General features: G+C 36.8%; 1 protein-coding gene across 10 annotated transcripts in view; it reads left to right on the forward strand.

Annotated features, from left to right (window-relative positions):
* The window catches only part of ATRX (ATRX chromatin remodeler), a 281986-nt gene that overhangs the window by 110777 nt on the left and 145235 nt on the right, over positions 1–25974 (forward strand). For all 10 annotated transcript variants that reach the window (XM_043897152.1, XM_043897156.1, XM_043897154.1 and 7 more), the window contains one exon: positions 2929–3001. In XM_043897152.1, the coding sequence (XP_043753087.1) occupies positions 2929–3001 (73 nt within the window). The remainder of the gene's footprint in view (positions 1–2928; positions 3002–25974) is intronic.

A 25974-nucleotide genomic window follows, 5' to 3' on the forward strand; every position in this document is an offset into this window, starting at 1 on the left:
ATAGTTGCTTTGATATCAATTCAATGTTTTGGTTATCAGGTTAGTGGAAAAAACTCTTATTAGGATTAGAATGTGAGAATAATAAATTGTGGTTAGTTACATAGAGTAGTCTCATTTGCAAATTCTAGATTGTTGGACTAATCAAACTTTGTAAAGTTGGTTTCCATGACAAAACAGCTTCCCTAGTGAAATCCGCATGTTTGATTTCAGATACTAATTTTCATCTCCCCAAATCTCACTTGACACATATGAGGGTTTCTAAGAGAATTATAATTCTCATGCTTAAAACTGGTAATAGCTATTTTAATAAGTAATATATATTGATTAGCTCTTAATAAGAGATGGCAACATATGGCTGCTACTCAAGAGGGTTCATTTCCCTTTTCTCATGTTTATATCCAGAAAAGCCTTGAGAATTCTGCACTTCAGGCAAGATGCCAGTTTCGCAACTCTTTGGTGGCATAAACTTTGTTGTTCAAATTTTCTTCACTCTGGGTATTTCTTGGACTGATTTTACTTTTAGATGTAAAAAAGGAGGATAAATTTGCTAGGGAATGAACTCATCTAACAATTGGACTTTTGTCAACTATACTTCAATAAAAAATTAAATAAAAATTGGACTTTATTGATAGAAATATAGTCAGAAAAAAATATTCAAGGAATTGCAAATAAGCACTATGTTAAAAGCACTGATTTCCAGGATAAGTTTGGGTGTGAGTCAATGATAAGTGGCATTCCTTAAGAATATGCATGCTTGTATACAAAGCATGCTAAATTTATCTGTTCTCCTAATATATCCAACTTAATTCAGGTGACAATTTTTATGAGCTCTTAAAAAGCCTCCCCTGCTCCCATGAATTTAGAGGATTCCAATTTATTCAGCAATAGTTGGGGATCGATTACAGCATACAACATTTTCTAGTTGGTCTTGGGAATGGCATGACTAACCATGATAAGGAACATGGTCCGAGGAGATTGCAGTCCAATGAGCAAGATAGACATAGATAAGTCATTATTAAAAAAAAAAGAATACCAGGAGAAAGATGTAAAACTAAAATGAGTCTGTGATAAATAGTAGGTGAGCCAGTTATCCAAATATTGGAGGAAAACTTAAAAGAACAGGTAGTATTTGAACTTATATTTGAAGAATGGGTCAAATTTTCAAAGATGTGGTAAGGAGGAACAGCAGTAATATCACTAGTAATATTTAATTTGAGGATTGACCTATTTGAATGAAGTATTTATTGTCAGTTTGCTAAGGTTAATTGGGAGATTTACTTTTGCCTTTCTACAGTTAGCATATTTCTATCTTGAACCTGTAGGTGTCTGTGTTCCTTGTGAATTTTTTTCTTCAACATTTTCTCCCAGTATTTTTTAGTAAAAAATGTTAAATATACAGAAGAGTTTCTACTATTAACATTGTACTATATTTGCTTTATCACATACTTTAATTTATATATCCTATCTATCCATCAATGAACCTAACTTTTGCCCCCTGTTTTATTTATTTTGGAATAATTATAAATTCACAGGAAGTTGCAAGAAAGTGTACAGGAGGTCTTGGATGTCTTTCATTAATTTCCCTCCAATGGTATCAATCTTTCATAATTATAGTACAGTGTCATAACCAGGAAACTGATGATTTATTCAGATTTCATCAGTTTTACATGCATTCCTTAATTTGTGTGTATGTGTGGTTTGTGTGTGTGTGTAAGTATAGTTCTGTGCAAAATTTGTATCATGTAGCTTTATAGCTACCACAACAACCAGTATATTGAACTGTTTCATTACCACAAGGTTCTCTTGTGCTACCCCTATGCACACTTCCTTGCATATCCCTATTCTTAACCTGTGGCAACTGTTAATCTGATTTCCATCTCTGTAATTCTGTTATTTTGAGATGGAATCATGAAGTGTATAAGCTTTTGAAATTGTCTTTCTTCACTCAGTGTAATTAATGCCCTTGAAATCTTTGATGCGTTTGAAAAGAAATGGTAGAAATTAGCATAATTCTCCCTGATTACTTCAGCATATATAGTGTTAACTAGGGTACAATGTTTGTTTTTGAGGCAAAATTTACATACAATGAAATGTACAAATTTTTAAAATCTCTTTATGCTGCTGCTGCTGCTAAGTCGCTTCAGTCATGTCCGACTCTGTGCGACCCCATAGACGGCAGCCCTCCAGGCTCCTCTGTCCCTGGGATTCTCCAGGCAAGAATACTAGAGTGGGTTGCCATTTCCTTCTCCAATGCATGCATGCATGCTAAGTCGCTTCAGTCGTGTCCGACTCTGTGCGACCCCGTGGACAGCAACCCACTAGACTCCTCTGTCCACGGGATTCTTCAGGCAAGAGTACTGGAGTGGGTTGCCATTTCCTTCTCCTAATCACTTTATAGTTTTAATCAAAAGATAGAAATGTTACTTTTTGTAAGGAAATAAGTTTTACTGTACTTTAATATATCCCTAGGTGATTTTATTCGTCAACACCATATAAATTCAAGTATATTTTACAGTTACTTGGTATCACCAAGTATTGGTAGCATTTTAAAAAAATTCTTCAATGATACAGAAAAAGTTAGACATCTGTTAACTTTAAACAGGTCAGTACAAAGCCTACTTTAGTGAGAAACTTATGCTAATATGATGGTGAATGATAAAATGTTTGTTACCAGGAAGGATGAGTTTTAAAATTCTTGTGCTGTGGGAAGAAACTTTGAAATATATAAGATCCAACTATTTATTATTTTGCTGCTGACACTTCTTAAATTCCCCGTTGTACTTTCTTTATAAATTCTTTTTATTCATGTTTTGGATCGCAGAGTGTAGTTTAGGACTCACTAGTTATTTTAAAGTTTTTGACTTTCAGTTTTATTTTAGATGGTTTTACTTATGTAGATGATTTTAAGTACACTTTTGTTCCTTCAAGGAGACGAAGCCTTATCTAAATCAGTGCCTGTCACAGTGGATGATGACGATGATGACAATGATCCTGAAAATAGGTATGATTCCATCTGTAAGATTTTAAAAAGATTATAACACACCCTAGGCCTGGGCACAAAGAGCAGCATCGGAATTGCAAGCAGGTTGTACAAACCAGGAGTGCCAGCTAGCTTTAGAAATACACACTCAGTCTTCCTCCAAGTTTCAAAGAAAGGCCAGAAAATGGGCTAAAACTCAGAAACCTTAAGAGAAAATAAATATTAGCATAGGGTGTGTTATAAATACAGCACTGTCAATTTTTATGTCTCATGTAAACTGTGATAAGTTTTTGAGAATATTTTAATTTTGACAGATTATTTTTTAGTGAAAGTAAATCATGTCTCAAAAATTGGTGACAACAGAAATCTCTATCCTCAGTATTTGATTGTTGTTTTAAATTGCCATCCAGTGTGGTGATCCTATTCATTAAAACCTGTTCAAAGTGGAAAAAAGGAGACTGCTCAGATGTTTAAGATTAAGAAATTGCTTTAAAAATATCTATTTGCACAGTGTCTAGACTGATTTAGATTTTAACAGTTTTTCAAATAAAATAGAAGTAGACAGTTTGATAGTGTTAACATTAATAATACTTAAAGAATAGGTTTAAATGTGAACATTGTAGTCTGTGTAGATTGACTTAACTAAGGGATAGCTGGGAGAAGTAAAAAAAAATAGTTATACCCATATCCTAGCAATGAGGAATAAAGAGAAGATATTAAAAAATTTATGTTTTTATATTACTTTTTAAACCCTTACTGAACTAGAAGATCCCCCACACTCATAATCTTCACCATGGAGACAATGTGGTGTAATGGATGGAATTTTGGAATAATGGGCATAAGAATATCTGACTTCTAGTTCTGACTTTTCTGTGTGATCTTTAACTACTCTTTGCCAAAATTTTCTGTTCTCTAAAATGAAAAGATTGGATGAAATGTTCTCTGATTAATTCTGGCACCAAAAATCTATGATAGGCTTGAGATTTTACTACAGAGTACTATATTAATCACCCATTTATTCCTAATAGTAAGCTCTAATAACTAAGAAAACATGAAGATAAACATTAATTTTTGTGTCATAATTTTGTAAGGAATTAACTGAGTTATTAAATACTTTGCGGCCAGCTGTCACTATCGTTCTGTTATGTCTTGCTGATGCTGATAAGTTTTTCTGTTTCAAAGATCAGCATTCTCCTAATTAATAGGACAGCATTTTTATTAAGTTGAATGAACAAAAATTTTTATTCTGTAGTTTTGAATAGAGCTTCAGTTCAGTAGCTCAGTCGTGTCTGACTCTTTGCAACCCCATGAACCCCAGTACTCCAGGCCTCCCTTGTCCATCACCGACTCCCGGAGTCCACCCAAACCCATGTCCATTGAGTTGGTGATTCCATCCAACCTTCTCATCCTCCGTCATCCCCTTCTCTCCCTGCCACAATCTTTCCCAGTATCAGGGTCTTTCCAAATGAGTCCACTCTTCGCATGAGGTGGTCAAAGTATTGGAGTTTCAGCTTCAACATCAGTCCTTCCAATGAACACTCAGGACTGGTCTCCTTTAGAAGGGACTGGTTGGATCTCCTTGCAGTCCAAGGGATTCTCGAGTCTTCTCCAACACCACAGTTCAAAAGCATCAATTCTTCAGTGCTCAGCTTTTTATAGTCCAACTCTCACATCCATACATGACTACTGGAAAAACCATAGCCTTGACTACACGGACCTTTGTTGACAAAGTAATGTCTGTGCTTTTTAATATGCTGTCTAGGTTGGTCGTAACTTTCCTACCAAGGAGTAAGCATCTTTTAATTTCATGGCTGCAATCACCATCTGCAGTGATTTTGGAGCCCAAAAGAATAAAGTCAGCCACTGTTTCCTCATCTATTTGCCATGAAGTGATGGGACCGGATGCTATGATCTTAGTTTTCTGAATGTTGAGCTTTTTTTTTTTTTTTTTTATTAGTTGGAGGCTAATTACTTCACAACATTTCAGTGGGTTTTGTCATACATTGCTATGAATCAGCCATAGAGTTACACGTATTCCCCATCCTGATCCCCCCTCCCGCCTCCCTCTCCACCTGATTCCTCTGGGTCTTCCCAGTGCACCAGGCCTGAGCACTTGTCTCATGCATCCCACCTGGGCTGGTGATCTGTTTCACCATAGATAATATACATGCTGTTCTTTCGAAACATCCCACCCTCACCTTCTCCCGCAGAGTTCAAAAGTCTGTTCTGTACTTCTGTGTCTCTTTTTCTGTTTTGCATATAGGGTTATCGTTACCATCTTTCTAAATTCCATATATATGTGTTAGTATGCTGTAATGTTCTTTATCTTTCTGGCTTACTTCACTCTGTATAATGGGCTCCAGTTTCATCCATCTCATTAGGACTGATTCAAATGAATTCTTTTTAATGGCTGAGTAATATTCCATGTTGATCTTTAAGCCAACTTTTTCACTCTCCTCTTTCACTTTCATCAAGAGGCTCTTTAGTTCTTCTTCACTTTCTGCCATAAGGGTGGTGTCATCTGCATATCTGAGATTATTGATATTTCTCCCAGAAATCTTGATTCCAGCTTGTGCTTCTTCTGGCCCAGCATTTCTTATGATGTACTCTGCATATAAGTTAAATAAGCAGGGTGACAATATATAGCGTTGACGTACTCCTTTTCCTATTTGGAACCAGTCTGTTGTTCCATGTCCAGTTCTACCTGTTGCTTCCTGACCTGCATACAGGTTTCTCAAGAGGCAGATCAGGTGGTCTGGTATTCCCATCTCTTTCAGAATTTTCCACAGTTTATTGTGATGCACACAGTCAAAGGCTTTGGCATAGTCAATAAAGGAGAAATAGATGTTTTTCTGGAACGCTCTTGCTTTTTTGATGATCCAGCAGATGTTGGCAATTTGATCTCTTGATCCTCTGCCTTTTCTAAAACCAGCTTGAACATCTGGAAGTTCATGGTTCATGTATTGCTGAAGGCTGGCTTGGAGAATTTTGAGCATTACTTTGCTAGTGTGTGAGATGAGTGCAATTGTGTGGTAGTTTGAGCATTCTTTGGCATTGCCTTTTTTGGGATTGGAATGAAAACTGATCTTTTCCAGTCCTGTGGCCACTGCTCAGTTTTCCAAATGTGCTGGCATATTGAGAGCAGCACTTTCACAGCATCATCTTTCAGGATTTTAAATGGCTCAACTGGAATTCCATCACGTCTACTAGCTTTGTTCTAATGGAGCTTAGTCACAGATAAACTCAGGTGCTATTACCTGCTTATCTTTTGATTAAGCATATATATATCCAGATTTTTTTCAAATTTCATTAAATTTTATGTTACAGGTATTTAATTTTTTTTCTTTTAACATGCTTTAATTCCTCTTCATTTATTTGTTTTCTTGTAAATTATATGGCCTCAAATGTTATTGAAAGGCTAATAATGCTTAAAACATTCTATATCCTAATTTACTTATGGTTTATGAACCTTAATTTCATATTTAACCACCAAATAACTGTCGTTAAGGTGCAATAATTTTTTGTTGTAGAGTTTGTGAAAATATAAGTATAATTTTTATCTTTTAAGTTACTTGATCATATCTCTCTGTAACTGGCAGGTATTTTATTGAAAGACATCTTTAGTTCCATCTTTTATTTGTGATTAAAAAAGTGCACCCATGTTGAGTACTTTTCAGAAAAGTTTTATTTTGAGCATATTTTTCTTTATATCCAGTTTAATGTGCTTTTATAAAATATGCCATTAATAGCTTGTTTCACATCCAGTATACCAAAGAGGTATGTAATACCCATGGGTTATCTAATGATGGGGATACAATACCTTTTTGAATTATTTTAGTATAGCTAATGTACTTGAGCATATTTAAATATGCATTAAGCAACTTTTAAAACGTTGTTTACAGATCATGATAAAGTCTTGGAGTTATTTTTTACCTTTTACATTTTTGAGTAGGATATATTTTGGTAGACAGCATATTGTAATGATGTATAAATTTGAACACAATTGTGTATAAATTTCATATGCTTTGCCTTTTTAGCTGTATTGTAACACATTTTCATTGTTGATATTTATGGACAGGTAAATAGTGTATTAATGCAAATGGTTAATTATTTGGATGGAATAAATATCTGTAAAACATTTTTCTTGTTCAAGCATTTAACTTAATTTAATTTAATTTTTTTTTGGGGGGGGGAGGGTTTTTTTTTCTTTGTTTTTTATTAGTTGGAGGCTAATTACTTCACAACATTTCAGTGGGTTTTGTCATACATTGATATGAATCAGCCATAGATTTACACGTATTCCCCATCCCGATGCCCCCTCCCACCTCCCTCTCCACCCGATTCCTCTGGGTCTTCCCAGTGCACCAGGCCCGAGCACTTGTCTCATGCATCCCACCTGGGCTGGTGACCTGTTTCACCATAGATAGTATACATGCTGTTCTTTTGAAATATCCCACCCTCACATTCTCCCACAGAGTTCAAAAGTCTATTCTGTATTTCTGTGTCTCTTTTTCTGTTTTGCATATAGGGTTATCGTTACCATCTTTCTAAATTCCATATATATGTGTTAGTATGCTGTAATCTTCTTTATCATTCTGGCTTACTTCACTCTGTATAAGGGGCCCCAGTTTGATCCATCTCATTAGAACTGGTTCAAATGAATTCTTTTTAATGGCTGAGTAATATTCCATGGTGTATATGTACCACAGCTTCCTTATCCATTCATCTGCTGATGGGCATCTAGGTTGCTTCCATGTCCTGGCTATTATAAACAGTGCTGCGATGAACATTGGGGTGCACGTGTCTCTTTCAGATCTGGTTTCCTCAGTGTGTATGCCCAGACGTGGGATTGCTGGGTCATATGGCAGTTCTATTTCCAGTTTTTTAAGAAATCTCCACACTGTTTTCCAGAGTGGCTGTACTAGTTTGCATTCCCACCAACAGTGTAAGAGGGTTCCCTTTTCTCCACACCCTCTCCAGCATTTATTGCTTGTAGACTTTTGGATAGCAGCCATCCTGACTGGCGTGTAATGGTACCTCATTGTGGTTTTGATTTGCATTTCTCTGATACTGAGTGATGTTGAGCATCTTTTCATGTGTTTGTTAGCCATCTGTATGTCTTCTTTGGAGAAATGTCTGTTTAGTTCTTTGGCCCATTTTTTGACTGGGTCATTTATTTTTGTGGAATTGAGCTTTAAGAGTTGCTTGTATATTTTTGAGATTAATCCTTTGTCTGTTTCTTCATTTGCTATTATTTTCTCCCAATCTGAGGGCTGTCTTTTCACCTTGCTTATAGTTTCCTTTGTAGTGCAAAAGCTTTTAAGTTTCATTAGGTCCCATTTGTTTAGTTTTGCTTTTATTTCCAATATTCTGGGAGGTGGGTAATAGAGGATCCTGCTGTGATTTATGTCGGAGAGTGTTTTGCCTATGTTCTCCTCTAGGAGTTTTATAGTTTCTGGTCTTACATTTAGATCTTTAATCCATTTTGAGTTTATTTTTGTGTATGGTGTTAGAAAGTGTTCTAGTTTCATTCTTTTACAAGTGGTTGACCAGTTTTCCCAGCACCACTTGTTAAAGAGGTTGTCTTTTTTCCATTGTATATCCTTGCCTCCTTTGTCAAAGATAAGGTGTCCATAGGTTCGTGGATTTATCTCTGGGCTTTCTATTCTGTTCCATTGATCTATATTTCTGTCTTTGTGCCAGGACCATACTGTCTTGATGACTGTGGCTTTGTAGTAGAGTCTGAAGTCAGGCAGATTGATTCCTCCAGTTCCATTCTTCTTTCTCAAGATTACTTTGGCTATTCGAGGTTTTTTGTATTTCCATACAAATTGTGAAAATATTTGTTCTAGTTCTGTGAAAAATACCATTGGTAGCTTGATAGGGATTGCATTGAATCTATAGATTGCTTTGGGTAGAATAGCCATTTTGACAATATTGATTCTTCCAATCCATGAACACGGTATGTTTCTCCATCTGTTTGTGTCCTCTTTGATTTCTTTCATCAGTGTTTTATAGTTTTCTATGTATAGGTCTTTTGTTTCTTTAGGTAGATATACTCCTAAGTATTTTATTCTTTATGTTGCAATGGTGAATGGTATTGTTTCCTTAATTTCTCTTTCTGTTTTTTCATTGTTAGTATATAGGAATGCAAGGGATTTTTGTGTGTTAATTTTATATCCTGCAACTTTACTATATTCATTGATTAGCTCTAGTAATTTTCTGGAAGAGTCTTTAGGGTTTTCTATGTAGAGGATCATGTCTTCTGCAAATAGACAGAGTTTCACTTCTTATTTTCCTATCTGGATTCCTTTTACTTCTTTTTCTGCTCTGATTGCTGTGGCCAAAACTTCCAACACTATGTTGAATAGTAGTGGTGAGAGTGGGCACCCTTGTCTTGTTCCTGATTTCAGGGGAAATGCTTTCAATTTTTCACCATTGAGGGTGATGCTTGCTGTGGGTTTGTCATATATAGCTTTTATTATGTTGAGGTATGTTCCTTCTATTCCTGCTTTTTGGAGAGCTTTAATCATAAATGAGTGTTGAATTTTGTCAAAGGCTTTCTCTGCATCTATTGAGATAATCATATGGTTTTTATCTTTCAATTTGTTAATGTGGTGTATTACATTGATTGATTTGCGGATATTAAAGAATCCTTGCATTCCTGGGATCAAGTCCACTTGGTCGTGGTGTATGATTTTTTTAATGTTGTTGGATTCTGTTTGCTAGAATTTTGTTAAGGATTTTTGCATCTATGTTCATCAGTGATATTGGCCTGTAGTTTTCTTTTTTTGTGGCATCTTTGTCTGGTTTTGGAATTAGGGTGATGGTGGCCTCATAGAATGAGTTTGGAAGCTTACCTTCCTCTGCAATTTTCTGGAAGAGTTTGAGTAAGATAGGTGTTAGCTCTTCTCTAAATTTTTGGTAGAATTCAGCTGTGAAGCCATCTGGTCCTGGGCTTTTGTTTGCTGGAAGATTTTTGATTACAGTTTCGATTTCCTTGCTTGTGATGGGTCTGTTAAGATCTTCTATTTCTTCCTGGCTCAGTTTTGGAAGGTTATACTTTTCTAAGAATGTGTCCATTTCATCCAAGTTGTCCATTTTATTGGCATAGAGCTGCTGGTAGTAGTCTCTTATGATCCTTTGTATTTCAGTGTTGTCTGTTGTGATCTCTCCATTTTCATTTCTAATTTTGTTAATTTGGTTCTTGTCCCTTTGCTTCTTAATGAGTCTTGCTAATGGTTTGTCAATTTTGTTTATTTTTTCAAAAAACCAGCTTTTAGCTTTGTTGATTTTTGCTATGGTCTCTTTAGTTTCTTTTGCATTTATTTCTGCCCTAATTTTTAAGATTTCTTTCCTTCTGCTAACCCTGGGGTTCTTTATTTCTTCCTTCTCTAGTTGCTTTAGGTGTAGAGTTAGGTTATTTATTTGGCTTTTTTCTTGTTTCTTGATGTAAGCCTGTAATGCTATGAACCTTCCCCTTAGCACTGCTTTTACAGTGTCCCATAGGTTTTGGGTTGTTGTGTTTTCATTTTCATTCATTTCTATACATATTTTGATTTCTTTTTTGATTTCTTCTATGATTTGTTGGTTATTCAGAAGCGTGTTATTTAGCCTCCATATGTTTGAATTTTTAACAATTTTTTTCCTGTAATTGAGATCTAATCTTACTGCACTGTGGTCAGAAAAGATGACTGGAATGATTTCAATTTTTTTGAATTTTCCAAGACCAGATTTATGGCCCAGGATGTGATCTATTCTGGAGAAGGTTCCGTGTGCACTTGAGAAAAAGGTGAAGTTGATTGTTTTGGGGTGAAATGTCCTAGAGATATCAATTAGGTCTAGCTGGTCCATTGTGTCTTTCAAGGTTTGTGTTTCCTTGTTAATTTTCTGTTTAGTTGCTCTATCCATAGTTGTGAGTGGGATATTAAAGTCTCCCACTATTATTGTGTTACTATTAATTTCCTCTTTCATACTCGTTAGTGTTTGCCGTACATATTGTGGTGCTCCTATGTTGGGTGCATATATATTTATAATTGTTATATCTTCTTCTTGGATTGATCCTTTGATCATTATGTAGTGTCCTTCTTTGTCTCTTTTCACATCCTTTATTTGAAAGTCTATTTTATCTGATATGAGTATTGCGACTCCTGCTTTCTTTTGGTCTCCGTTTGCGTGAAATATTTTTTTCCAGCCCTTCACTTTTAGTCTGTATGTGTCTCTTGCTTTGAGGTGGGTCTGTTGTAGACAGCATATATAGGGGTCTTGTTTTTGTATCCATTCAGCCAATCTTTGTCTTTTGGTTGGGGCATTCAACCCATTTACATTTAGGGTAATTATTGATAGGTGTGGTCCCGTTGCCATTTACTTTGTTGTTTTGAGTTCACATTTATACAACCTTTCTGCATTTCCTGTCTAGAGAAGATCCTTTAGCATTTGTTGAAGAGCTGGTTTGGTGGTGCTGAATTCTCTCAGCTTTTGCTTGTCTGTAAAGCTTTTGAATTCTCCTTCATATCTGAATGAGATCCTTGCTGGGTACAGTAATCTAGGTTGTAGGTTATTCTCTTTCATTACTTTCAGTATGTCTTGCCATTCCCTTCTGGCCTGGAGGGTTTCTATTGATAGATCAGCTGTTATCCTTATGGGAATCCCTTTGTGTGTTATTTGTTGTTTCTCCCTTGCTGCTTTTAATATTTGTTCTTTGTGTTTGATCTTTGTTAATTTGATTAATATGTGTCTTGGGGTGTTTCGCCTTGGGTTTATCCTGTTTGGGACTCTCTGGGTTTCTTGGACTTGGGTGGCTATTTCCTTCCCCATTTTAGGGAAGTTTTCAGCTATTACCTCCTCGAGTATTTTCTCATGGCCTTTCTTTTTGTCTTCTTCTTCTGGAACTCCTATGATTCGAATGTTGGGGCGTTTCACATTGTCCCAGAGGTCCCTGAGGTTGTCCTCATTTCTTTTGATCCTTTTTTCTTTTTTCCTCTCTGCTTCATTCATTTCCACCATTTTATCTTCTACCTCACTTATCCTATCTTCTGTCTCTGTTATTCTACTCTTGGTTCCCTCCAGAGTGTTTTTGATCTCATTCAGTGCATTATTCATTTTTAATTGACTCTTTTTTATTTCTTCTAGGTCTTTATTAAACATTTCTTGCATCTTTTCAATCTTTGTTTCCAGGCTATTTATCTGTAACTCCATTTTGTTTTCAAGATTTTGGATCATTTTTATTATCATTATTCTAAATTCTTTTTCAGGTGGATTCCCTATCTCCTCCTCTTTTGTTTGACTTGGTGGGCATTTTTCATGTTCCTTTACCTGTTGGGTATTTCTCTGCCTTTTCATCTTGTTTAGATTGCTGTGTCTGGACTGGGCTTTCTGTATTCTGGAGGTCTGTGGTTCCTTTTTATTGTGGAGGTTTTACCCAGTGGGTGGGGTTAGACGATTGGCTTGTCAAGGTTTCCTGGTTAGGAAAGTTTGCGTCGGTGTTCTGGTGCGTGGAACTTGATTTCTTCCCTCTGGAGAGCAATGGAGTGCTCAGTAATAAGTTTTGAGATGGGTCTATGTGTTAGGTGTCACCTTGGGCAGCCTGTATGTTGAGGTTTAGGGCTATGTTCCTGCGTTGCTGGAGAATTTGCGTGGTATGTCTTGCTCTAAAACTTATTGGCTCTTGGGTGGTGGTTGGTTTCAGTGTAGGTACGGAGGCTTTTGGACGGTCACTTATTACTTAACGTTCCATGTAGTCAGGAGTTTTCTGTTGTTCTCAGGTTTTGGGCTTAAGTCTCCTGCCTCTGGATTTTAGTTTTATTCTTCCTGTAGTCTCAGGACTTCTCCAACTATACAGCACTGATAATAAAACTTCTAGGTTAATGGCGAAAAGATTCTCCCCCGTTAGGGACACCCAGAGAGGTTCACAGAGTTACATGAAGAAGAGGAGAGGGAAGAGGGAGATAGTGATGAGCAGGAGGAGAAAAAGGGGGACTCAAGAGGAGAGAGACAGATCTATGCATTTGTCTGTTCCCAGAATGTTCTCCGTAGCCCAGTCACCTACAAAGATTCACAGTATTGGATTGGGAAGAGAAGGGGAAAGGAAGAAATAGAGGTGTTCTGAGGTAGAAAACAGAGAGTCAAGATTGGGAGAGAATAATCTTCGGTTTAAAAATAGGGCTTCTCTTTTTTTTTTGTAAGGTTATAGTGTATTGAAAATGAAAATTAAGGAGTAGTAGAGGAGTACTAGAGGACTTTAAAAGAAATAATAGAAAAAAAAATAGAAAATAGAAGAGAAAAAGGAAAGAAAAAAAGAAAAAAGAAAGAAAAAGAAAAAAAGAAAAAAAAAAAGAGAAAAAAAAATTTTCTTTTCCCCTAATTAAAAAAATTGTAAAAATCTATGAAAATGAAAGTTAAGGAGTAATGGGGGCGTAATAGGAAATTTTAAAGGAAAATAAAAGAGAAAAAATAAAAAAAGAAAAAAAAAAGTAAAAACATATCTAGGAGTTTCTCTGGAGTTGTTGCAGTCAGTGTGGGTTCGGCTCAGTTTCAGATATCTCCTCATTCCAGCTTACACTTCTCGACATCTACAGGCCTCTTCCGGTGTAGTCGGTGTTTTCTACAGGGATTTTAATCTGTTGCACCAGTCCCTTCTGAAGCGGTTCCCTTTGTTTATTTGGCTTCTGTTTGCCTGTCTCTTCAGAGCCTCATTTCCGCCCTGACACAGGCGGGCGGAGGTGGACTCTTATTCACGTAGCTAGTTCCGTCGCTCTGCGGGGAGGGGCTGGCGCTGCGGGGAGGGGCTGGTGCTGTGGGAGGGGCTGGTGTTGCAGGGAGGGCCTGGCGCAGCGGGGAGGGGCTGGCGCTGCACGGAGGGGCTGGTGCTGCGGGGAGGGGCTGGCGCTGGAAGGAGGGGCTGGCGCTGCGGGGAGGGGCTGGCGATGCAGGGAGGGGCCTGCCCTGTTGGGAGGGGCTGGCGCTGGGGGGAGGGGCTGGCGCTGCAGGGCGGGCTGGCGCTGCTGGGAGGGGCTGACGCTGCTTTCTCCATCTGCGCTGCTCAGGCTCTCGACTGTTCTATATGGAGCGCGCCCGGTGCTGTGCGAGGTTCCAGCCCTCGGGTGTTCCACAAAAACGCGGAACGAAAAGCTGCGCCTGCTCTCTGTGCCTTCCCCGTCAGAGCGGTCCAGGCAGCCAGGGGCTTGATGGGCGCACTCTACCCAGGTGTGGCTCGCCTACTCCCTTCCACGGACCCAGTCTCAGTTTCCGTTGGCGCCAGTCGGGTGCGTGCGCCTTCTTCCCTCCGCGTCCCCAGCCCCAGTCCCCGCCCGCGCCGGTCGGGTGCCCGCGCCCTGTGTCTCGCCGCGACCTTCCCCTCCCCCCTGCCTCCTGCCTCCTGCCTCCTGCCTCCTGCCTCGTGCGGGTCTGGGCCAGTCCGCAGCCTGCGAGCTCTTCTGTGGGCTTTCTCGGTCTCTTTGTTCTGCGAACGGCCGGCAGTGTTTTCGGGCCGGTTAATTTTCTCTCTCTCTTTTGGTCTCGCACAGTTCAAGTTGGCAACTCACAGAAGCTCCCTCCGATTGTCCTCAGGGCACTCAGGCCCGGACCCTACCCCAAGCAATGCCGCCTAAGACCCCCTTCCCGGACGGATCTCCGTCCTTAGCTCTTTTGTCTCACTTTTTATCTTTTATATTTTGTCCTACCTCCTTTCGAAGACAATAGGCTGCTTTTCTGGGTGCGTGATGACCTCAGCTAGCGATCAGAAGTTGTTTTGCGGAGTTTGCTCTGCGTTCAGTTATTCTTTTGATGAATTTGTAGGAGAGAAAGTGGTCTCCCCGTCCTGCTCCTCCGCCATCTTGGCTCCTCCCCGCCAAGCATTTAATTTTAATTTAATCCCTCTTTTCATTAGAGTTGAAAGAATTTGTTAGAACCAAGATATGCAAGCTACTTCATAGTCAACAAAGTTTTGATATTTCTGAAATTGCGGAAGTGAATATCATTCTTAAAACATATGTTCTTATATATAACTTACAGATTTCATTTATCTTTTTTGTTTTAAAGTTACAGTAGGTTTTGAGGTAATCTAAATAACTTAGTCATGTCCTGAATATTTTAGTAGGTGTGAACAAATAAGTTTGTTATTTTAGCATGCTATTATGTAGTATCATTCGTATTTGAAAGTAAATGTATGGTATTATGAGATAGAATTGTCTAACTTGTAAAATAATATCTATTTAATTCCATTTAGTAAACAGTGATAAAAATTACAGGTTGAGCAGCAGTTTAACTTTTATAATATTTGTTTCAGCTTTGTAGAAAAAATATAAATAGACTAACTATATTTTCAATTTAGTATAACAGAATTTACTTCAGATTTTATAACTTAGACTTTATATACTTTTGAAAGGGAAAATGATATCCGTTTGTCAGATTATTTAAATTATACACGAATTTAAAGTCATTTATTTGAACGTGCCATTATGTTAATGTTGCCTTTCAAATATCTGTTATGTTTTAAGTTGATTCTTTCATTAAAAGGATATTTAATGTTGTTTATTTTAATACCTGCACTGTGGATTAGCCTCAGTCATAACATAGTAGTGTATTTAAGTTCAGTAGTGAAGGTATTGAGGATTATTAAATCAGGCTTTTCTTTAGAGGTTGCATGTTAAACTATCACCGAAGAATCCATTCCCCTCCAAAAGAATTATTTTCAGAATATTCTTTATTTGTATTTTTTACAAGGTGTGGAAAATATTTCAAACTAAACTTTTAAAGGAAAAAAACTAGATTGTCAGAATTTTTCCTAAATCCACATTTTTTATAATCCCAACTTTGCTTAAAATTGGGGCTTTTTATATGTATATCCTCTGCTGTCACACATATATATGCCACACATATGTATATATATACATAAATATATATATATTTATAGTTGAAAAATGCTTAGTTAAGTTGACTAATACTGCATAGTTTTTCTCATAATTTCTGTCTTCAGTGGGGCAAATTTTTTTCATAGAAGCAAAATTTGATGAGGAGATTGCTTAAAGAAATTGCCCCATTGTTAATAGAATTTCTGCTTCATTATTGTGGGACTACGCTGTAGCCTTAGATTTTCTAGTTGTTATATCATTTGGTACTACTTTGCTTTTCAGACTGGAAAACATACAAAAGATTATTTTTTTTCCCTACTTGCTTGGTGTATTCTGTTGATGCAGGCTCTGTGCTATTAATCAAGCATATTTTTGGAAGTAATTAATGATTCCTGGATGTTTTTCATGCTAATAAAGATATTTGATGATTGTTTAGTTAGTTTCAGCAAAGATTATTGACTTGAATATATGTCAAGTCCCTTTGACATATGACTTTGGTTTCCATTTTAAGCACGTTTACAAATGTTCATCTTCTCTATTAGTCTTTAGCTGTTCTCTACAAATTTGCTTAATCTGGAATAATTTTTTTCTGTGATTTTTTTTCATAGTGTTCCTATTTGATTAGCAAGATTGCTTTAGTTTTCATTGAGTTTTAAAAACCAAGATAGGTTTTAAATGAGTATTTTACTTGTTTCATGTTTGAATAAGGGTTTTAAATATCTGGCAATTTTAAGGCAGTTTTTTTTCAATTTGCTTTGTCTTTCCAGTGCAGGTAAGTTTTGTAAGTCAAGTATAATACAGGTGGTCTAGCCACTAGATAGAATCTACCTGAGATATAAACATTATGTTCAGTCTTTTTTTCCTATTTTCTATTGTTTGGTGATATTGGGACTTTCAGAAAATAAGAAAAAGCTCTCATCCCCATTCCCCAAAAAAGAGAGAGTTTGAATTTTCTAGGGTGAGCACAAAAGGTTCATTTTTATGATTTTGGATTTATGATTATGATTTTTATGATTTTGGATTTTGAAAATAAAATTAAGGCAAATTCTTTGTTTTTACTTTTCAAGTTTTGAATATAAAAAATTGAACTAGTTCTTTAGTATGATCAAATTTCCTAAATATCAATGTTAATAAATTTCTTATTAAAATTTTCTCTAAAATTGGCTTAGATTTTTATATAAAATCAGGGAATACACATTTTGTAATTTGAGCCCATGTATAAACTATTAATAAGCTTTGAGTTCTTAATTTCATACAGCTTTTATTTTTCTACTCCTAAGATTTTTTTTAAAAAGTTATTTGATACTAATTTTAAGTAAATGGTGATGTTTTTCATTAAGTGCAAACATTATAGAACATGTGACTAAAATATTTCAAGCTGTTTAGCTTTTTGGTTATTTAGTGACTTCATCATTATTTCACAAATAGCACTCTCTTTAGGTATAGATCATTATGCCTTGGTTATATTTTTTTCATAGAAAGGGTCATATCAAGATACTGGGTTGGTCAAAAAGTTCATTCAGGTTTAACCCAGTATCACTTTTGGAGCCTTCTCTGGTTGTCCAGTGATTAGGACTCTGCTTCAACTGCAGTGGGGTTGGATTTGATCGAAGCCTAGCCAAGTGGCCAAAAATATATATATATATATATATATATATATATATATATACACTAATTTTGAACCAGAGTTTAAAAAAAATACTAATACAGATTTTGAAGATGAGGAATTCCTTTGTAGTTCTATGAAATGTTATCTTTTATCTCATCCCGAAGTATATAATGTTTGTTAAAACTAAGCATCCCTCCATACGAGAGGGATATGTGTTCCTCACCCTGTTCTCATAAAAAAATTTTATTGTGAGAAGTTTTATTTATTCAACATTTTTTGACTATAGTCATTTGAATTGTTTTAAAGATCAACCTTTTATATATGGTGTGTTGTTTTAGTTTTGCATTTACTTAGATAGTTGTTTTTTATCTCTAAAACTATAATCTTATTCAGAATTCTCTGTTTTAACTATTCTTTTGTGATATTATGCACAGAATGTAAAAAAAATTAAATAATTTGTCACCTTTGTGTATGGATCCACAGTATTTTTGCCTTCTAAAAATGTGGTTTCATTTAGCAATTTTCTTCAACCCCATTTTCAGAATCTTTTGAAAGATAAGACATAGATTGTTGGGGATATCTGAAATGGTCTATCAATATTTTAAAGATAGTGCATACTAGATGAAAGATGTTTACTACTCTTTTTTTAAAAATCTTTAAAAATGAAAGCTTGAATTCTTTCACATCTAAATATATAATCTTAAAATCAGTGAAATACAGATATCTTTAAATATGTGACTTTAGTGTATTGCCCTAAGCACTCATTAATTAGTGCAGTAGTAATGAATGAGTAGAGAATATAGGACTAACATAGTAAAATTAGTAGCAGATTGGGATTTAGGAGCTTAGGTTGTGCTTCTGGCTTTGCCACTAACTAGCTTTGTTTCTTTGGCCAAGTCATTTCCCCTTTTTAAGCCTGTTTCCTCATCTATGAAATGACAAAGTTGGACTCTCAGGTCCTTTCTTCAGCTCTAACATTTTGTGTTGCTTTTGTAATGGCTGTTTCTCTAAAATTCCGTGGTACAAGAGATTCTCTTGATTATTCCTTTTTAAGAAACTCCGTGTTTTGAATAATCGATTTTTCTGCCAGCCAAGAGGTGGTTTACTTTCTTTTCCTGTTTGAGTGCTGAAACAAGAGGCATTACTGATTTCCTTTCTAGGTAGAATCAGAATTACTAAAGGCTTTCTTGGCTCGCTCGCTCTCTGTGTGATTGCTCATTTGTCTTTGCATTGTTGGCCTCATTCCTTCTTTTATTTTTGCTTTATTTTAGTAGGTAATGGTGCAAGGATAATAAGGCATTATCTTATCTTGGTGTTCATTATGTGATTTAGAAGACTTAGCTTGTTTGAGTTTTGGGGTTTTATTATTTATTCTTTCATGCTACCAGTTCGATCGTTGTTTGTGGGTTTTTACCCTCCTTTTCATGTTGTTTTGCCTTCTTCCCCTCTCCTTTCCTTCCCTTTCTGGAAAATGGAGAAGTGGCTCCATTACTTCTGGCTCTGCCAGGTTTTCTGCCACAAGTGTGGCACAACTAGTGCCTCTGATGCTTCTGATAGAGTTGTGACTGCTTTGGATGCTATACCTGCCTCACGATGTAATGTCGAGCATTGAGATTCTAGGGGCAGTACCTTGTTGCCTGGATGATTTTCTCAGAAACATCCTGGAGAACCTCAAGAAAGGAAGCTTCAGAGCAAACAATCAACTAGGGATCATGACTATATATCCGTCACATGCATTCTAGCACGGGTCCAGTTGAGGCCTCCAAAATGATGCTTTCCCAGCCTGAGCTGGTTCTCAAGTGATGATGTCCTTGACGTTTCTGTGGCCCGTGACTCAAGAGTTAAGGTAGTAGAGTTTCCCTTAAAGAATCTCACTGCAGGCTTTGTAGATGAGACACATCTCACCTCAACATGTTTGAATACTCAGGTTGAAGGTCACCTTCAGCCCTTAGGTCCTTCAAATTAAGTTCTAACTTTGAGTTGTAGGTTATGTGATGGGCTAGTTGTATGATACATAAAGTCTTTAACCTATTGGACTAGAGCCATCAGCCATAATTTATGCAAAATAATTTTATTATTCTTTTTAGGGCTTAATGTATATGGCTATTCATTAGGCTTTCCTTTGCTCAAAAGGGCAAATCTAAAACATCTTAGTGAGGTAAAGCTTGGGGAATCTCCATTACTCTGTATAACTTTCAGTTTGGAGAAAAATGAGGATTCTCTGAAGTTTGTAAATTTTTTTGCTTCTAAAGTGTCCGTGATTGTTCTGCATATTATGACGTTATTGAAGGTTGTTGATAAATCAAGTAATTCTTCAGTGTGTGGATCTCATTTCATTTTCCATGATTTACTGTGTGATTCTTCAGTTGGTATAGAATCATATTATCTTACGTATTTCATATTCCTTAGTTTCTTCATGACAGCCTAGAATTTTAGTATTTGTAAGTTTACATGTTTTGACTTTTCATTTAGTAGACTTACTAGGAATCTATAGAGTTTGAAAGAAGAAATATGTGGTTTCCTAAAATTAACAACCAAATATTTATAGATTATATGGAGTTTATGACATTTTTTAAACTTGTAAATGCAAACTAAAATCAGGTAATTGAACTAACCTTTAGAGTAACTAAATTAATAATTGTGTTCTTGTTTGCTACTATACCACTCAAATGGGGATATAAGATCTTGTAACTGCACATAAACTGCGTTTTTCTATTTGTAACCTAGTATCCAGTGCTTCATATTATATGTACACACACGTGCACATACACTTATTCATTCCAAATCTGTGGTTTTACTCAAATTGGCTTGAAAAAGTCTTTCCTTGTTCATGGGAAATGATGATGTGGTATGTATAAAAGATAATTATAGAGAGTTTTTCCAGAAGGATGCTTTAATTAATTTAAAGAGCCACCCTTTATTTTGAAACTGTTTCCTAGTTCGTGGAGGATATGTGTATACTTTATAAAATGATGAAATAAATGATATTTGGGTTTAATTTTTTTTCTTGGTGAAATGTAAGTTGTCCCCATTTTAAAAACCTTTGCTGTGTACAGTCCAAACCATGTACAGTTAGTGAACCAGTGATGTAGAAGTTTAAAGTTAGTCTCTCAGTTGTGTCCAGCTCTCTGTGACCCCATGGACTGTAGCCCACCAGGCTCCTTGGTCCAAGGGATTTTCCAATCAAGAATAATGGAGTGGGTTGCCATTCCCCTCTCCAGGGAATCTTCCCAACCCAGGGGTTGAACCCAGGTCTCCTGTGTTGCAGATGGATTCTTTGCCATCTGAGCCACCAGTGCAACTCCAGTAGGATTTAAATTGGAATGATCTAATCTCCATTTCATTAAAATGAAAATCAAGTTAGAAATCCTCAGAAAAGCTAAATTTATCTGTGGTTTCCTCTTGCAATTTGTAGCTCTCTCTGTTGTCTAAATGTTCCTTATCTATCTGTTTAGGAAGGAAGGACTAAAGAGCATATCAGCATTTATGAAAGTGATTAGCTATTTTGTTTGCTTTAGTCTGTCTAGGTGCCTTTGCTATATATCTTTGAATATAAATTGCAATGAGCAATCTATCTTTCAAATAAAATTAAGAAAACATTAACATACATTAACACCTCCTATCATTGAATGAACTCTTTTTTTTTTTCACTTATTTTTATTAGTTGGAGGCTAATTACTTTACAATATTGTAGTGGTTTTTGCCATACATTGACATGAATCAGCCATGGATTTACATGTGTTCCCCATCCTGAACCCCCCTCCCACCTCCGTCCCCATCCCATCCCTCTGGGTCTTCCCAGTGCACCAGCCCCGAGCACTTGTCTCATGCATCCAACCTGGACTGGCGATCTGTTTCACACTTGATAATATACATGTTTCAATGCTATTCTCTCAGAACATCCCACCCTCGCCTTCTCCCACAGAGTCCAAAAGTCTCTTCTGTACATCTGTGTCTCTGAATGAATTCTTGATTTAATGTGAGTTCATGTTAATAAATAAAAATAATTTCAAATCTAAAAATAAAAAAATTCTCCTAATTCCAGCTCCAAGATTTTGACTGAGCTAGAGTCATTCATGATTACAGAGTAGATGTTTATCCACACAGAAGCTAGTTCAGGGAAAACCAAGGATCATGTCAACTTTTGAGCCTTTTTATAAGGTATCCCTTTGTTATAGTGATTTATGAATTTATATCTAAAGGTGCAAATTACCTCATCTTACACAAAAATTGCTTTTATCTTACACTTTTTTATATCTTCCTTTAGTGCAAATATGAAAATTTATTAGGAATATATTTTATTTTATTTTTTGTTTTAAATAATTAATTAATTAATTAATTTTTTCAGTGGGTTTTGTCATACATTGACATGAACCAGCAATAGATTTACACGTATTCCCCATCCCAATCCCCCCTCCCACCTCCCTCTCCACCCGATTCCTCTGGGTCTTCCCAGTGCACCAGGCCCTAGCACTTGTCTCATGCATCCCACCTGGGCTGGTGACCTGTTTCACCATAGATAACATACATGTTGTTCTTTCGCAACATCCCACCCTCACCTTCTCCCACAGAGTTCAAAAGTCTGTTCTGTACCTCTGTGTCTCTTTTTCTGTTTTGCATAAAGGGTTATCGTTACCATCTTTCTAAATTCCATATATATGTGTTAGTATGCTGTAATGTTCTTTATCTTTCTGGCTTACTTCACTCTGTATAAGGGGCTCCAGTTTCATCCATCTCATTAGGACTGATTCAAATGAATTCTTTTTAACAGCTGAGTAATATTCCATCGTGTATATGTAGCACTGCTTCCTTATCCATTCATCTGCTGATGGGCATCTAGGTTGCTTCCATGTCCTGGCTATTATAAACAGTGCTGCGATGTACATTGGGGTGCACGTGTCTCTTTCAGATCTGGTTTCCTCAGTGTGTATGCCCAGAAGTGGGATTGCTGGGTCATATGGCAGTTCTATTTCCAGTTTTTTAAGAAATCTCCACACTGTTCTCCATAGTGGCTGTACTAGTTTGCATTCCCACCAACAGTGTAAGAGGGTTCCCTTTTCTCCACACCCTCTCCAGCATTTATTGCTTGTAGACTTTTGGATAGCAGCCATCCTGACTGGCGTGTGATGGTACCTCATTGTGGTTTTGATTTGCATTTCTCTGATACTGAGTGATATTGAGCATCTTTTCATGTGTTTGTTAGCCATCTGTATGTTTTCTTTGGAGAAATGTCTGCTTAGTTCTTTGGCCCAATTTTTGATTGGGTCATTTATTTTTCTGGAATTGAGCTTCAAGAGTTGCTTGTATATTTTTGAGATTAATCCTTTGTCTGTTTCTTCATTTGCTATTATTTTCTCCCAATCTGAGGGCTGTCTTTTCACCTTGCTTATAGTTTCCTTTGTTGTGCAAAAGCTTTTAAGTTTCATTAGGTCCCATTTGTTTAGTTTTGCTTTTATTTCCAATATTCTGGGAGGTGGGTCATAGAGGATCCTGCTGTGATTTATGTCGGAGAGTGTTTTGCCTATGTTCTCCTCTAGGAGTTTTATAGTTTCTGGTCTTACATTTAGATCTTTAATCCATTTTGAGTTTATTTTTGTGTATGGTGTTAGAAAGTGTTCTAGATCTTTTTTTTTTTTTCCTTTCTTTCTTTCTTTATTTTTTGGTCATACATTGATATGAATCAGCCATAGATTTACACATATTCCCCATCCTGATCCCCCCTCCCACCTTCCTCTCCACCCGATTCCTCTGGGTCTTCCCAGTGCACCAGGCCCGAGCACTTGTCTCATGCATCCCACCTGGGCTGGTGACCTGTTTCACCATAAATAGTATACATGCTGTTCTTTTGAAATATCCCACCCTCACATTCTCCCACAGAGTTCAAAAGTCTGTTCTCTTTTTCCGTTTTGCATAAAGGGTTATCGTTACCATCTTTCTAAATTCCATATATATGTGTTAGTATGCTGTAATGTTCTTTATCTTTCTGGCTTACTTCACTCTGTATAAGGGGCTCCAGTTTCATCCATCTCATTAGGACTGATTCAAATGAATTCTTTTTAACGGCTGAGTAATATTCCATGGTGTATATGTACCACAGCTTCCTTATCCATTCATCTGCTGATGGGCATCTAGGTTGCTTCCATGTCCTGGCTATTATAAACAGTGCTGCGATGAACATTGGGGTGCACGTGTCTCTTTCAGATCTGGTTTCCTCAGTGTGTATGCCCAGAAGTGGGATTGCTGGGTCATATGGCAGTTCTATTTCCAGTTTTTTAAGGAATCTCCACACTGTTCTCCATAGTGGCTGTACTAGTTTGCATTCCCACCAACAGTGTAAGAGGGTTCCCTTTTCTCCACACCCTCTCCAGCATTTATTGCTTGTAGACTTTTGGATAGAAGCCATCCTGACTGGCGTGTGATGGTACCTCATTGTGGTTTTGATTTGCATTTCTCTGATACTGAGTGATATTGAGCATCTTTTCATGTGTTTGTTAGCCATCTGTATGTCTTCTTTGGAGAAATGTCTGCTTAGTTCTTTGGCCCATTTTTTTTTTTTTTTAATTTTTTTATTAGTTGGAGGCTAATTACTTCACAACATTTCAGTGGGTTTTGTCATACATTGATATGAATCAGCCATAGATTTACACTTATTCCCCATCCCGATCCCCCCTCCCACCTCCCTCTTCACCCGACTCCTCTGGGTCTTCCCAGTGCACCAGGCCCGAGCACTTGTCTCATGCATCCCACCTGGGCTGGTGATCTGTTTCACCATAGATAGTATACATGCTGTTCTTTTGAAACATCCCACCCTCACATTCTCCCACAGAGTTCAAAAGTCTGTTCTGTATTTCTGTGTCTCTTTTTCTGTTTTGCATATAGGGTTATCGTTACCATCTTTCTAAATTCCATATATATGTGTTAGTATGCTGTAATGTTCTTTATCTTTCTGGCTTACTTCACTCTGTATAATGGGCTCCAGTTTCATCCATCTCATTAGGACTGATTCAAATGAATTCTTTTTGACAGCTGAGTAATATTCCATGGTGTATATGTACCACAGCTTCCTTATCCATTCATCTGCTGATGGGCATCTAGGTTGCTTCCATGTCCTGGCTATTATAAACAGTGCTGCAATGAACATTGGGGTGCACGTGTCTCTTTCAGATCTGGTTTCCTCAGTGTGTATGCCCAAAAGTGGGATTGCTGGGTCATATGGCAGTTCTATTTCCAGTTTTTTAAGGAATCTCCACACTGTTTTCCATAGTGGCTGTACTAGTTTGCATTCCCACCAACAGTGTAAGAGGGTTCCCTTTTCTCCACACCCTCTCCAGCATTTATTGCTTGTAGTCTTTTGGATAGCAGCCATCCTGACTGGCGTGTAATGGTACCTCATTGTGGTTTTGATTTGCATTTCTCTAATAATGAGTCATGTTGAGCACCTTTTCATGTGTTTGTTAGCCATCTGTATGTCTTCTTTGGAGAAATGTCTGTTTAGTTCTTTGGCCCATTTTTTGATTGGGTCATTTATTTTTCTGGAATTGAGCTTCAGGAGTTGCTTGTATATTTTTGAGATTAATCCTTTGTCTGTTTCTTCATTTGCTATTATTTTCTCCCAATCTGAGGGCTGTCTTTTCACCTTACTTATAGTTTCCTTTGTAGTGCAAAAGCTTTTAAGTTTCATTAGGTCCCATTTGTTTAGTTTTGCTTTTATTTCCATTATTCTGGGAGGTGGGTCATAGAGGATCCTGCTGTGATTTATGTCGGAGAGTGTTTTTCCTATGTTCTCCTCTAGGAGTTTTATAGTTTCTGGTCTTACATTTAGATCTTTAATCCATTTTGAGTTTATTTTTGTGTATGGTGTTAGAAAGTGTTCTAGTTTCATTCTTTTGCAAGTGGTTGACCAGTTTTCCCAGCACCACTTGTTAAAGAGGTTGTCTTTTTTCCATTGTATATCCTTGCCTCCTTTGTCAAAGATAAGGTGTCCATAGGTCCGTGGATTTATCTCTGGGCTTTCTATTCTAGTCCATTGATCTATATTTCTGTCTTTGTGCCAGTACCATACTGTCTTGATGACTGTGGCTTTGTAGTAGAGTCTGAAGTCAGGCAGGTTGATTCCTCCAGTTCCATTCTTCTTTCTCAAGATTACTTTGGCTATTCGAGGTTTTTTGTATTTCCATACAAATTGTGAAATTCTTTGTTCTAGTTCTGTGAAAAATACCGTTGGTAGCTTGATAGGGATTGCATTGAATCTATAGATTGCTTTGGGTAGACTAGCCATTTTGACAATATTGATTCTTCCAATCCATGAACACAGTATGTTTCTCCATCTGTTTGTGTCCTCTTTGATTTCTTTCATCAGTGTTTTATAGTTTTCTATGTATAGGTCTTTTGTTTCTTTAGGTAGATATACTCCTAAGTATTTTATTCTTTATGTTGCAATGGTGAATGGTATTGTTTCCTTAATTTCTCTTTCTGTTTTTTCATTGTTAGTATATAGGAATGCAAGGGATTTTTGTGTGTTAATTTTATATCCT

The sequence above is a fragment of the Cervus elaphus genome, chromosome X (genome assembly GCF_910594005.1).
Source record: "Cervus elaphus chromosome X, mCerEla1.1, whole genome shotgun sequence".
NCBI classification, from domain to species: Eukaryota; Metazoa; Chordata; class Mammalia; order Artiodactyla; family Cervidae; genus Cervus; species Cervus elaphus.